At 41.0% G+C, this 13,479-nt stretch overlaps 1 protein-coding gene across 1 annotated transcript in view; it reads right to left on the bottom strand.

Moving 5' to 3' along the window:
• DLEC1 (DLEC1 cilia and flagella associated protein) overlaps positions 1–13,479 on the bottom strand; it is a gene marked incomplete at its 5' end in the record, with an annotated part of 37,499 nt that overhangs the window by 6,976 nt on the left and 17,044 nt on the right. The window contains 14 exons of the mRNA XM_082754356.1: positions 347–431; positions 523–617; positions 1,390–1,512; positions 3,190–3,315; positions 4,215–4,432; positions 5,298–5,368; positions 5,812–5,915; positions 6,462–6,613; positions 7,744–7,811; positions 8,311–8,493; positions 9,736–9,866; positions 11,383–11,493; positions 12,419–12,572; positions 12,828–12,967. Of these exons, the coding sequence (XP_082610482.1) occupies positions 347–431; positions 523–617; positions 1,390–1,512; positions 3,190–3,315; positions 4,215–4,432; positions 5,298–5,368; positions 5,812–5,915; positions 6,462–6,613; positions 7,744–7,811; positions 8,311–8,493; positions 9,736–9,866; positions 11,383–11,493; positions 12,419–12,572; positions 12,828–12,967 (1,761 nt within the window). The remainder of the gene's footprint in view (positions 1–346; positions 432–522; positions 618–1,389; positions 1,513–3,189; positions 3,316–4,214; positions 4,433–5,297; positions 5,369–5,811; positions 5,916–6,461; positions 6,614–7,743; positions 7,812–8,310; positions 8,494–9,735; positions 9,867–11,382; positions 11,494–12,418; positions 12,573–12,827; positions 12,968–13,479) is intronic.

Genomic DNA, 13,479 nt, shown 5'->3' with positions numbered 1-13,479 from the left:
AATGTCAAAGGTCACAGAAACAGACTATGTTGTTCTAAGTGACTCATTCTGCTATCAGACCTTTATGTATTGAAAAGAAGTACTTATTTTTCTACTTAAGAAATCCTCTACAAATAAAATAATAATAGAGGAAGATGTATAAACTAGGCTTTGTCTGAGCCCAGCTATGCTTATTCCTGGCTAATAAGTACTTGTAGTCCTTTTAGTTTACATATAACTACGTGCAACATTGAAAATGGCAACATGAGGACACTGGTAAAGATATGCTTTAAAAACCATTGTATGCAGCTGTGAATTTTCACAGTAGCTCAGTCCAACAGAATACATCTGTGTGTGAAGTACTTACTCCTAACAGAGGCTGATCCGGTATGAGATCACTTGCCACAGAGTAAAACATCATTTCTCCATCGTGATCCATGTCTACTTTTAACCTGCGTGTAAAGAATCAGAGCTGGTCAGAGCCCTTCCCTCCAGGCTGATTTATTCTGTGAGTGTGTGAGGTGTCAGTGTGAAGGTACTTACAGAGCATGCCTTACGGAGGCTCTCAGGTCTATTCGTAACAGTGGGGCATCGTAGCCGTGTTTGCGGAGCACCTTGTCAGGCACTGTCTTTGCAAGCTGACAACAAAACCCAAACAGAATTTCTGGATAAATGACAGCACTAAAACCTAAAGCCCTGCTTTTAGCTTGAGAGGCTGGTAGCTAAAAGGGGATTCTTCTTGGCAACGTATTGCCTGTTTGTAAGATGTGATGGCAACGTGCAAGGAATGGCAGAAGTTGAGCAGTATTTGGACTCTCATGACTGTGTTTAATACACACACAGACAGTGCTTCCTACAGGAGTAAGGAACATTAGGGATGTTTTTACTAAATATTCTGTTATTCATTCATTCTACCTTGCACCTTTGCAATGATTCAGCTCAGAGAATCTCAGAGCAAATCATAAAGCACTGCTCAAGCCTCACATCAGCCCACGAGCTGCACTTGCAGTTTTTGAAGAGGAAGCTTCCCAGAGGAGAGAGGTGCTGTCCGAGAGCTCACAGGAAAGTTGGTGCAGAGCCAGGAACAGAACTCAGAGTCCTGAGTCTCAGCTGCATTGTTAGCTCTTGTTATCAATAAAACCTGATGTTGTGATAGCAATTCAAATCCTGGGCTATTGCCTGGGGTCTACTGCTCCAGACGACGTAACAAGATGTTGACATTCCCACCCCAGAAAGCTTCCAAGCTAAAAGGTAAACGCAGCTAATGAAATTAAGGAAGGATGTTCGGGGTTGCAGGAAGAGGACTGTTTGCACAGACTGGCCAAGTACACAGCAGCCCGCACGTGAAATTACAGGAATGGAAACGATTATTTCCTAGTCGTCTTTAGCCCTGCTGGGATATCTGTTTACCTTGTCGTCTAGGCTCATGAATCCCAGCGCAAACCCTTCACAGTGCACTTCAGTGACGGTCTCCGGGAGGACATGCGGGGTGAAGGAGATGCAAACGGAGATGCTGCCACCTCCTGGAACCACCTGCAATCGAGAGACGCCTGCTGAGCCGTGCAGGCAGCTGCCGGGGATTGCACAAGCAACCTCAGCGCTCAGCTGCTAAAACCGAGTTACACAAGGAGCCTGAAATCCCCTGGAAATGGGCTAAGCTCAGGGCACGCACTGAAATGACAACATGCGGCAACAAAACTGGTTTGATTATTTCAGCTGCAAATATCAGTCTGGCCATTTTATCAACAGTTTAAGCACAGCCACAGAACAGCTCCCCTGAGCACACATACATCCCTGTCTGGTTTTAGAAATAATACCCAATTCTACCCAGTTCTTCCCACTCTTCCTCCAAGGCTAACTCAGCTGTTACTCCTACAACTGACAGCATTCAGAGACATAAGAAACCTTTTCTGAAGATGTACAAGTGTGAATTATGAGTTTTTTTACAATTCAGTTAGCCATTTTTTACTTTACTAACAGCAGGGAATGTACTAACCAGCTACAGGGGATTTCCTGTGATGTACAGGTTAAAGAGGTTCTGCATGATTAAACTGTGTTATTGCTGCAAAAACACTTTTGCTTGCAATTTCTCCTGCAGAACCAGCCCAGGTCTAGCCAAGTTTGTGAGCTCGGGCCATGTGGTGTGTGCTGCTGTCAGGCTAGTGCTGTGCAAAAGCAGCCTCCCTGAGTTCATGGGATCACAGGGTGAGCTGTTTGGCCCTTCTGGACTTATGTTCAGAAGCAGCAGAGCTAGCTCAGCTCTCCTTGCACCGTGTTCCCCCACTCAGAGCAGTGAGGACATAAGGAAGCTCTGCCTGAGGTCTAGCAGGGCCAGAGCAGGGCTGGAGCTAGAAAGCTCTGCCATGTACTAAAATGCTTCAGGGTCTGGTCACGTCGAGTTTATTTGCTCACAGACACGGACTTGAGGCAGGTCTGGGTAGCTGTGCTGCACATCACCTGAGCTACCAGACCTTCTTGGATCAATAATGGAAATATTGAGGACATTTCTGAAAAAAAATACCTGAATGGCTCTATAGGCATCAATTACATTCCACGTGGGCCAAGATCTCTGCTAGCTACGCTGAATAGAGACTCTACACAAAGGGGCACTTGTGTTATCTTAGCTATCTCAGTATCAGATCACCTCAGAGCTGACCGTAGGCTTCATTGCTTTCAGAAGCCATTTCCATATATTATTTTATTTTTAATGTATTCTTTAGCTTATTCTAACTTGTAACTGAAACTCTTCAGCAAAAAACTTGCTAATCAGAACTGACACACTGGTGTTTTGGGCAACCCTATCACTCATAGTTAGATGTTTCAAGAGCTTTAGCTTATTTCTAAGGAATTGTGACAAGGTGGCCCCTATTGGTAGCAGGTTTTTTTTTTTTTTTTGACATACAGTGGGTTACAACTGTTTATTCAGAAATGTTGTCTACAGAAAACCCCTTTCCCAGCAGCCTGCTTTCTAATCCTGCCAGTTTTACTTAGCAAATCTGCACTGATTAAATAATGTGCTTCTAGAGCATCAGGCTGGGTGCCTCCCACTTCACACCATACACTTCACTGAGGCAAGCCAAGGGAGTTGTTCTCGCCCCCCAGGCCTACTGTTTAGTAGTCTCTGCCCCAACCCCAAGCTTCCTTTTCCTTTGTCTCTGCTATCCTACAGAAAACATGCTAAATCTAAGCACAAAGAAATGTACAGCTTACTATCTGTCTTGGAGTGACGGAGTAGGGGTTGTTGGCAGGAACCCCTTCATGAGGCCGTATGAGTACAGAGACAATCTTCTGCGTTGCAGGTCCTTGAGCGTTCTCTTTGCTGTCTGTGTCTGAAGACTGCAGGGACACAAGGGTGGGGAATGGTTAAAACGGTTACGTTGCAAAGCAGGAATGCAAGTGAAGTGTACAGGGAACTGTCCGTAAGTATGGCCAGCTCCAGTTTCTTTCTGGCACAAAAGTTGGACACATGGATTTGTCCTGCACATACATTTTTTCATGCATAGGTTTGCTCTCCCCAAACCAAAACCTCTTGAAAAATGTGCATGCTTGGGTCCTGTTCAGCAAAGAGCAGCACTCAGCTGAAACATCCCAGGCCCATTATATAACCCAGCACTCTAGGGAAACAACTTTCCCTTGCTGCACGTGGAACATTGGAGGTGTTTTCAGAACAACTATGCCTTCTGAGCTGAAACAGAGAAAAGGTGCTTTCTGTGAAGCTTATGCTAGATCCTGCATAACACCTTCTCCCTGTTGTTCCCAGTCTTTCACAGCAGTAAGTTGCCATATTATAATAAAACTTTACATATTAGAGTCTGTTATAACATGGTAACATCTAACAGAACCAGTCTGGTTTGGCACTGGGAAAAATGCCTCCAAGACATTAGCTGTGATTTGAACTCTGCACTGTAGATTCTGCTCTCTGACTGCAGCACTTAAAGTAGCCATGAGAAAAGTAGATCCAAATTGATTTGTTTGTCAAAGACTGTTTTAAGAACTGTTTTAAGCTTTCCTAAAGAGAAGGAGAAGATGAAGAGCTTTTTATTTATAGTCTGTTTTGGAAACCGATTACTGATACCTATAGCCACCTACCCATGTATTGCTTTTTTGACTGTGAGAGGAGCTGACATTTAATAATCCAGGCCTTGGTTAAATGCATGCTCTTGTTTTCAACCTTTCACGCCAAGAAACCCATCATGTATCTCAGCAGCAGTATGAAAAACAGACCAACAGCTGACCTCATCGGTGGTTTGCAAGGCTGGATAAACGCTTCCACAGGGAATGAGGGGTTGATCCAATTCTAACGCGATCTCCAACTCCGAGTTGCTACCAGTTGATGCAGCCTCATTTTTATCCATGTCCTTAGGAGGGAAAGGGTCTCCAAAGAACATCAACAGGTCCACCAGCTTTTTATCATCTTCTACTTGGTTGTAAGTTTCCCAGTCCAGGCGGATGTCTGAATTGAAAGGAGAAAGGACAGTTGTTTCTGGTCATTCAGAAGACTCACAGCTTAGTTGGCTCTATGGAACAAGAAGATCAAGTAAAGAATTTGTTGTCTAGCAACTGGATTTGTATTAGAGTACATGTTAAGCTTTGCCATGTTTGCTGTAAACAAACGATATTGATTTAAGAGCATGTGTGCATACCCTTATTACAGCTCTCTAGATCCCAAACTATAATTTCAATAACATCAACATAAAAGATATGTAAACATTAAAATAAACGGTAAGTACTTTGTTTGTTAAGCAAACGTTTTTGGTGGCATTCAGGAAAAAAAAAAAAAAAAGGTGATTGAGCATTGCTTTGAAGAGCTTAAAATCTCACTTGAGATAAAAAGACTAAACACAGAAGAGCCTGATGCCACAGATGCCACTAAGAAGCAGGTGAGAATTTCACAAAAACAGTATGGAAAATCCTGAATTTGCATCATTTCAATGTGGAATGAAAGCCCAGATGCACTAGGATGGGATGTGCTGTTTCATAGTAATAACACATTGAGTCAGTAACACATTTTCCTGTCCTCTGTCTGGAGCTCAGATGATTTACTGTTGCAGACAGCAAACTAATACTCATGGCAATAATGCCCTAATAATAAATACTACCATTCAAATAAAGACCAGACAACTCGTACTATTTTTCAGTACTAGCCAAGTTAGAAAACAGCTTAGATATCGTCTGTAAGACTGTCAATGTCTTTACCGAAAACATCCTGATAAGGAAACAAGGCCAGTTAGTTAACATGTTAATGGGTTGTTCTATTTTTATTATTACAGGGAGCACAATGCAAGCGTTGGTGTTTGTTTTACAAAAGTTAGTGTTACCAAAGGGAGTGGGATTGTTGAGCCGCACACTCCGTAGGACAGGACACCCTCCAGAAACGTGAGTGCCAAACCTGAGGGGGGAAACCTGCTGTTAGAACACACAGAGAATAAATAAATGTCCAAAACAATTTTTCGATAAAAATTCATTTAAATTGGAGCATATCTGGCTGCACTGGCAGCCTGTTAAGTTTGGCCAGCAGGTAACACATGGCCAATGCTGCAAAATACAACATTACTTTCTTTAATCAGTCTTTCTTCCAGTCTTAGTTGTGTCTCAGACATTTCAGGGTGAACATGTGAAGTCAGGAAGATTTGTTTGCATATTCTTTTCTAATTATGCTGGCAGAGACAAACGCATTGGTGTTAAAGAAGCAGTTATTGTACTTCTGCAGTCGCTGTGCTGACCTGCTCATTATATCACAGGAAGATGGGAACAGGTATATATATATGTTGGCTACTGCCCAGTGGTGCTTAATTGTCTGACTTCTCTGAGAGACAGTATTTTGGGCTGTACCTGATGATGGGTTGCTGTGTTTGTGGTCCTGTCATCTGCAGGAAGATTGGACAGCCTTTCACAGTCATTTGCATAGGAATTAATTTAGTTTGTAAGTCTCCCACCTATTAAAAATGATTTTTCGCTATTAGAATCAAGATATAACTCTAGTACCTTGGCTATAAAATTATGTTTTGAAAACCGGTTTGGATTTTCATATGTTTTGACTTGTATCTTTTAAAAGCACCTAATTCATATGCACCTAATTCATAAGCTAAAGTTTTTCTCAGCAGGAGAATACAAAAGCTCATACATTAATCAGCTTCCCTGAGGCCTTTCCATATAATATAATTAATAATTGTATTGGTAGAGCAGAGCAGTGCACTGGCCAGCTACCAAACAGATTTTATTTGTCAAAATTGCTCCAGTTACTTTAAAGACACATGGAAAACTCCCCAGGGACACGTTACCCCAGAACTACACCAAGAACTGCAAGAGCAAGGAATTGTTCTTTACATGTTGTTGCAGGTAATGGTAGCAATAACTACCCTGAACTTTTACAGACATGCTAATTACCTGAAAAAGAATTTTTAACAGAAAGGAATCTGGGAAATATAATTGGTGTCAAATCTGCCAAAGCAATATTTCATTTGAAACCAAGCCCCACCTACCTTACAGACAAGATCATCGTGGTATTCTCCCCACATGTTGTTGTAAGCTGTTATTTCTATGATTAGCTGCTGGAAGGCTTTCAGAGTTCCTGAGGAAGGTTGTACATGGAAAGCTACTCCCTTCCCATGAGACAGCAGCGCTGCTGCAAATGCTGAAGGAGCACAGCAAAGAAGTATTTGATAAGTTTTGAGGAAATGGAACAAAGTCAGCCTTTCAAAGAAAACAGAGGGCTGATCTTTAGCTGGTGTTAATCAGGATAACCTCACTGGCTTCAAAGAAAATGGGATCACTTACATAGCCCATATTTTTACCACTTTACTCCCTTCTGCAGTGGGCCTTAAAAAAAAAAGGGCAGTTTAAGTGAGTCAGTTCTTGCAGAGATTATTTCATAGTCTCCCTTCGAACAACCTGTTCCAGGCCTCTGAGATATGCAAGGCAACGATTGGTTACATAAAAACACACCCTCAGTTTGAGGAAAAATAAGCTGGAATTTGTGCTAACTGGTTATCTTTCTATTAGCAGCAGCTGCCTGTTTACCTCTGTACGCTGTTCAACACAAAGAATGTGAATTACAAAGAGCAGAGCCCTTCCACGTTCTGAGTCACTTAGTCTTCTAAATCAATACGCTTGCATGGAATCTGTCAGAACAGCTTTTTTTCTAATCTTAAGGGCTAATTCAACAGCTGAAAAGCTTTGTCTTTTTAACAAATACCAAACACTATGGCAAGATACCAATATATCCAAGTTTTATTTTGGATACAGAAGACGCATCCACACTTTATAGCATTTTGATCCCACTTCCCCCCCTCCCTCGGTCCCCTGTGGCTCCAAGTATTATTGTTTTCAGTGCAAGGCATCAGAAATGATGGATGTGCTGTGGGGCAGTTTTCTACAGCGGGGAGATAAATAAAAGGGTTTGAGGGAGAAAGGCCTGCTGCAATGGTATCGGAAGACAGCACAGAAAGGAAATGGCCAAAGGTTATACATCTTGTCCATACTGGGAATTAACTATAAGTAGAATCACCCATCTTTGTTTAAGACCGTTGGTTTCTTTTTAAAAAGAATAAAAAAAATGACCTAATGCTTATGCAATGCAGAGTTTCAGCCTCAAGAATGAAGTGAGGAACCAAGCTGTTTAACAGTGTAGACTTAGCCAAACATTCCAAGGAAAAAAAAAAAAAACAAAACTATGTGCCTGACTGGCAGATTTAATGCTGAATGTGGTAGTCAGCTGGTTTTTGCCTTCTCTCCACTGAGTGGGATAACAATTATTTCTCATACCTGACTGCGCTCTTTTGGCTGCATGTTTTGTGACGGGCCCTCTCCTTTTCACCAGGTGGCCTGAAGAGCTTGAAAAAAAGATATAAAAAAAAACACATGACAATTCTGTGAAATGAGCTTGTCTCTGCTAAAATAACAGCTCCAGCTGACTAATCATTTAGTGGCCATTATTACTTAAAGAAGGACTGCCTGCAAAGTATCTTTTGGAAGTAACATCCTTAAGTGAGAATTAACTTAAAAGAGTTGTAAGGCTGTGTACAACCCAGCACAACAGAGCCTTGGCAGGTACAAACCAACTTACATCCATTGGCAACAATAGTGTTTTGCCATTTATGCCAGCTAAAACTTCTGTCCTGGCACTGCAAGCGATCTGTTCCTGCAGGAAATATCATCAGCACTTTTCATTACCAGAGTCAGAGAGCTTTAAAAAAAATAATAATCAACCAACACTGGAGAATAGCAGAAAGTACATCTTGTGACACAGGAAACAGCTCTGTGTCTTGATTTCATTTTTAATCCAGATCTCTATTAGTATTTGAGTTATTATACAGAAAGGTTAAGACTTACAGGCAGATTTCTTCTGGAGTAGGTGAGTAGCCAGTAAAATACTCAGCTTCTAGTTTGAATGGTGCACTGATTGCGGTGTGATTGGTAAGAATCAGCTGACGTTTTACTATGTCTTTGAATGTAACTTCAGATCCAAAGTCTAGGAGAAGATCACAGGGGCTTTGTAATATTTGTCTTCCATCACTGTCAGAAAAAAAAAGTAAGTATTAAAACATCAGTCCTATTTTCTTATGCCACAGACAATTTCAGGAGATTTAAGATATGCATGAGGAAACGGATAAAGACAACAATTATGCTACATATATTAAAAAAAAAAAGTATATCAGTCAGATATACCAAGTTATAGAGAACTCTGGCAGCGCAGTAAGAAATCTTAATGGTCCAAACTACTGGATATTGGGTTTAGTTCTGTAAGAGCTGAATTTGCACATTTTTGGCACTGCAGAAGATAGCTCACAAACATGTTATGGACTACAGAGGCCCCACGCTTCAGTTAGCAGGCAGAAAGGGAATTTTCATGCTCTCTCCACACAGAAGTGTCGTGACAGCTGGCAGGTGACAAGTGCCAGGAGCACATGTGAGAACAGACATAACACAACCATGAGTTTCACTATATGCAGTTAACTTCACACCAGTTTATTATTCACAAATTAATTAATTCAGAGTTGTTAATTCAGTTTGTTTCAGCTAAACAATGGTGGGAGTGGAATAGTGCTCTAAGAGCTCAAAATCTCTTCTCTTGGGTTTACAAGGATGCTGAATTTGGGTATGGTGCAAACCCAGTACCTTTTCTTCACTCCGCCCCCTTCAGTGAATAGTCCCAGCACATTTTACTGTCCTTGCTGTCTACATAAAGCAGGAGGAAGAATAAAGCTTATATAAATAACTTTTTTTTTTTTCTCTCCTCTATTGTTCTTTTGCTCTGGAAAGAAGTAATTTATGTGGTGTTAATTTGGAAGCCCAAGATACACAGAGATCTTCAGTCTTATAGGGTGGTACTGTAAAATTCTGCACTGCACTGCACTCGCATGCGGGAACATTTAGTTTGGAAATAAAGTTTGACTGTGTCATTATGATCTGCCTTAAGGTCTGGTACCATGGATGTTTTGTCCAGTTTATGAAATGACAGCACTAAAACCTTGCAAAGAGATATGTAAATTATAGTTCAACATCTTCTATTGTTAAAAGATTATTTTTTTTCCCCCAAAACAGTCTTTGGTATACAGGTGATCTATATTGTATCTGGCTACAACAAAACTGCAAAGGTTTATCAAACATTACTCGTGCCATGACATTCTTTAGATGTTTTTAATACTATCAAACACTTGGGTATAAGTATTCTACAGACAGACAAGGGTTTTGCACCTATTAAAACTGTTCAACAAACACAACTGGAAGATGACTTTAAATGATGCCTTGGTTTACCTAGCAGCTCCACTTTCACAAGGTACTGAGTAGGTGACGTGCAGTCCTTTCACATCTCCAGAAATACTCAGAAAGAGGGGTTCAGTCATGTCTTCTATGCTACAGGAAAGGACAAGGTCTTTCAGCTCACCCTGAAAGGAGAAGAGTCAAATTTGTTTGTGAAACAAAGATCAGAGGAAAGGCAGCTTCATTAAGAAAACTAGTTAGAAAATGTGTATAAACCACACTGGACAAAAATAAAACAAAGCAACAAACAAACACACAGAACAACAGAATCCTGAAATTTTTATTGAATTGATTTGAGTGTACTTCCTGCTAGCATCAGATTTGCTTAGAAGGACATAACAAGGTAAAAAATTTGTGGCTGTTTCATATCTTTGTATTTGTATCTGTCTGTAACGTTAAAACTGCTCCATTAGTGATTTTTGATATGCTTCTTGTGTTTCAAGTTTTGAAGTTTTAAGCATTAATCACTTTCAATCATACTAAAATAATCTTCCAGAAACATGTTTCATTTCCACCTGGGTCTAAAGCAGGACTTGTAGGATGAAATACGTGACCAATACACCAGTACTCTAGCTAATTCAATACAACCATCCTTTTTGGCCTTACCAATACATGAATCAGTGCATCCTGCATAAAATAATAAACTGGGATTCATCTCAAGATCTAGACTTCTAAACATAGCTCTGCAAGTGTGAGACCTGGAGTTCATCTACAAAGGTGATTTCCAAATATGAGTTCTAGATCTCCACTGATTCGGTAAGGGTACTTCTCCATCTAGCTCACTCACAATGCAATCTTTCTTGCAGGTGGCTAAGGTGGGATTCAGCTCCCCAGCCATAACCAGAAGTGCCCTTTCAGATGGCCAGTGTGCCCTGCTGAGCTTCCAGCTTTGAATGAAAAAGGCTCAACTCTACTGGAATCCCATGCCACACATACCAAATGCACATGTTTGGTATCACATCTGTGTATCAGAGACATGTTAGGGCAGCTCTAGTAGTCCTGAGCACCTACTTTAAAGCAAGTAACTGTGACTTAGGTCTCCTGTGACTTAGTGGGAACTAATACACCTCAAGAACAGGGAGTTTCTTTATTTAGACGCTTTAAATCAGATGTCTGAATCCCCCCCATGAAGTCCATGGCTGAATTCACGAAGTTTGTGAACTCTGCAGTCTACACCCTGCAGGGCTTTTTAATTTTGCAGACTCTCAGTCCCAGCAGTCTCTTTTAATTTGTTTCCAAACACCAAAATGTCGTGAGCCCAGCTGCATTCAGAAAACCAAGTACGTGCTATGTATGTCAGTCTGCTATGTTTTATTTGGGATAATCATAAGTGTGGATCTGTATGCTCCATGAAAAGAGATAAAGCACTAAGAGTAATTGAATAAGCATTTAAAAAAAGAAATAAAACAAATATAGTTGGGAAACAAACAGGCAGGGTAGAAAATTGCACACCATGTGGACTGCTTTAATGGTTGCCTTCAACCATGGTTACCTCTAAAGCAAAGCAATTTCAGAGACATTGTATGTAAAAAAAGGAACATTATATTTTGTATATAATAATCCTTCCTTTTGCCAGATGGAGGCAAGATGAGAATGCCAGCATTGCTGATTTGATAAAATTTCATCTGTTTTTAAACTTACCGTGATGTTGGTTGTCAGTTCTATGCAGAATTCTTTTTCTTCATTTGGACCTAAGGTGCCACTGGCTGGAGACACAGTGGCAGAGCAGAAAGCTGCCTGACTTCCAACGAGCTGCCAAACAGACAGGACAAACAGTTAACTTTGTTAATTAATTAACTTTGTTTCTTCTGGATTTTCTTTCCAGATCACAGAGGACTATAAAAACAGAGTTATTTTAAGGTTTAGAACACTTTCAGGTAGCAACACGGTTTGCTGAGACAAAGCTTGCTTTACAATTCCCCCATGGCTGTTAAGATTCACCTGTGCTTAGATTAATTTTAAATATCTTCAGGTGCTCATCTGAGGGATCTGGAGTGGGAGCAGAGTTGCTGTAGACCCTTTCACAGTCACAAGCCATTGACTGTATGGATGTGGTAGGATTCAGTTACCTAAACACAGGTACACAGAACAGCTGCTGGCTGGTGTGACAGGACTTACAAGAGAGTTTCTTGAGTGACACCTGAAGGTCACAAAAAACACTTGGTGGCACCCAAAATGACACTAACATCTATATTCTAGTGACTGACTTCCTGCCCAAATTTCCCCTCACTGAAAAGAGGGTTCAAAAAGCAGCCCACATACTGACATTAAATTTATTTGTCCTAAACTGTGAACTGAATCCCACTCAGAACGTGGAATTTAAGTTTAGACACAATTCAAAAGCAGCATTGTCTCTTTGCTCTGCTGATTTAAACGCAGACCCTAAACTGCCATGACACTTTAACACCCTGGTAGCTTGGATCCTATTTTCCCCTTCCACTCCACCCACCCATTCTCCAATAAATGATTGACAGACAGAAAAACACATTAGCAACAATGGGGAGTTGAATCTTTTCATAAAGTCTGGTCTCAAGCTGAAGTCCTGTTCCTAAGCCAGTAAACAGCAATCATTATTCAAAGGGCACGTCAGAAAAGCTGTTAATTATTGTTTGTATTTTTGATAGAAATTACAGTTTCCATCCGCCCTTTATTCTCCATCCATCAGAAACACACTTACCTTTCCCCACAGGTATTTTGCTGGCAGCCGCGTCTGGTTAAAAAGTTTGCTGGTTGCTTTGACAGGAATTCCAGTATAAATTTCAGTGAGTGCTAGATGGCTAGACATCAGGCACGCTTGGGGGGTCTGAACTTCAACAAAAACAGGAAGATGACTGGAAATAAACACACAGATGGTCTATTGTTATCGCTAATGAAATGTGCTAGACATACAACAGCATGCTGGAAAGAATGATGATTATGTTTATTTAGCAATATTAGTGATTGGATGGCTCTTTGATAGGTTACACAAGCCCATTTCTGAGTTTCTGCTACATATATTTTTGTTTTAGGAGAGAAAACTACCTGCAGTGAAAATCACATGTGACTCTCAGGAAAAAATAAAGCAGAATGTGTCTTTTTCCCCTTACCTCCCTTCTCCGTTTTCTACCTCCAGTTCTAATATTGTCTGGAGACGCTGGCACAGCAGTGATGTGAACTGAACGGACACACTGCATGAACCCAAAGGAGGTATTTCTCCAGCAGATGGTTGAATGGTAAAGGGAGATACCTGTGAAAGGAAAGAGGACACAGGAATTTTTTTGATGCCTGCAAAGCAAGTGTAAAACGTTGTACCTGCACACTCCAATTAGGATTTGTGTGTCTAGTTTTTCCTCAGACATGTCCTTTTTCTCTGCCTCTGGATTCTCATCCAGTTGGATTTTAGTAAGTGCAATGCTAGCTTTGTGAAAACCAAGGAGGAGGGACTTTACTTCTATAGGGACTGCCAGTAAAACGATAATGGCTTAACAGGGATAGCTGTGCATAGGGTGAGGGGGAGCACGAAGCAGTCAGCAGTAGCAGTCAGCAGTCAGGGGAGATTCCTGAACACAGAGTCAATAAAAGAGGACTGGAGGAGCACAGATAGAAAAAGCACGAGTGCAGGATGTGGGCTGGAGAAGTTTGGGAAAAGGAAAGAGGCAGCTTTTATGCAGGAGGAAGTGAGAACTTGATCTTTGATCTTCACTGTGATATGAATGGACTCTGGGAAGATAAATTCAAAAGATTAAGGCTCTACAATCT

Source organism: Aythya marila, assembly GCF_965140915.1.
Source record: "Aythya marila genome assembly, chromosome: 2".
Classification (NCBI taxonomy): Eukaryota; Metazoa; Chordata; class Aves; order Anseriformes; family Anatidae; genus Aythya; species Aythya marila.
The sequence above is the reverse complement of the archived record's forward strand: the minus strand, read 5'-3'. Positions and strand labels throughout refer to the sequence as shown.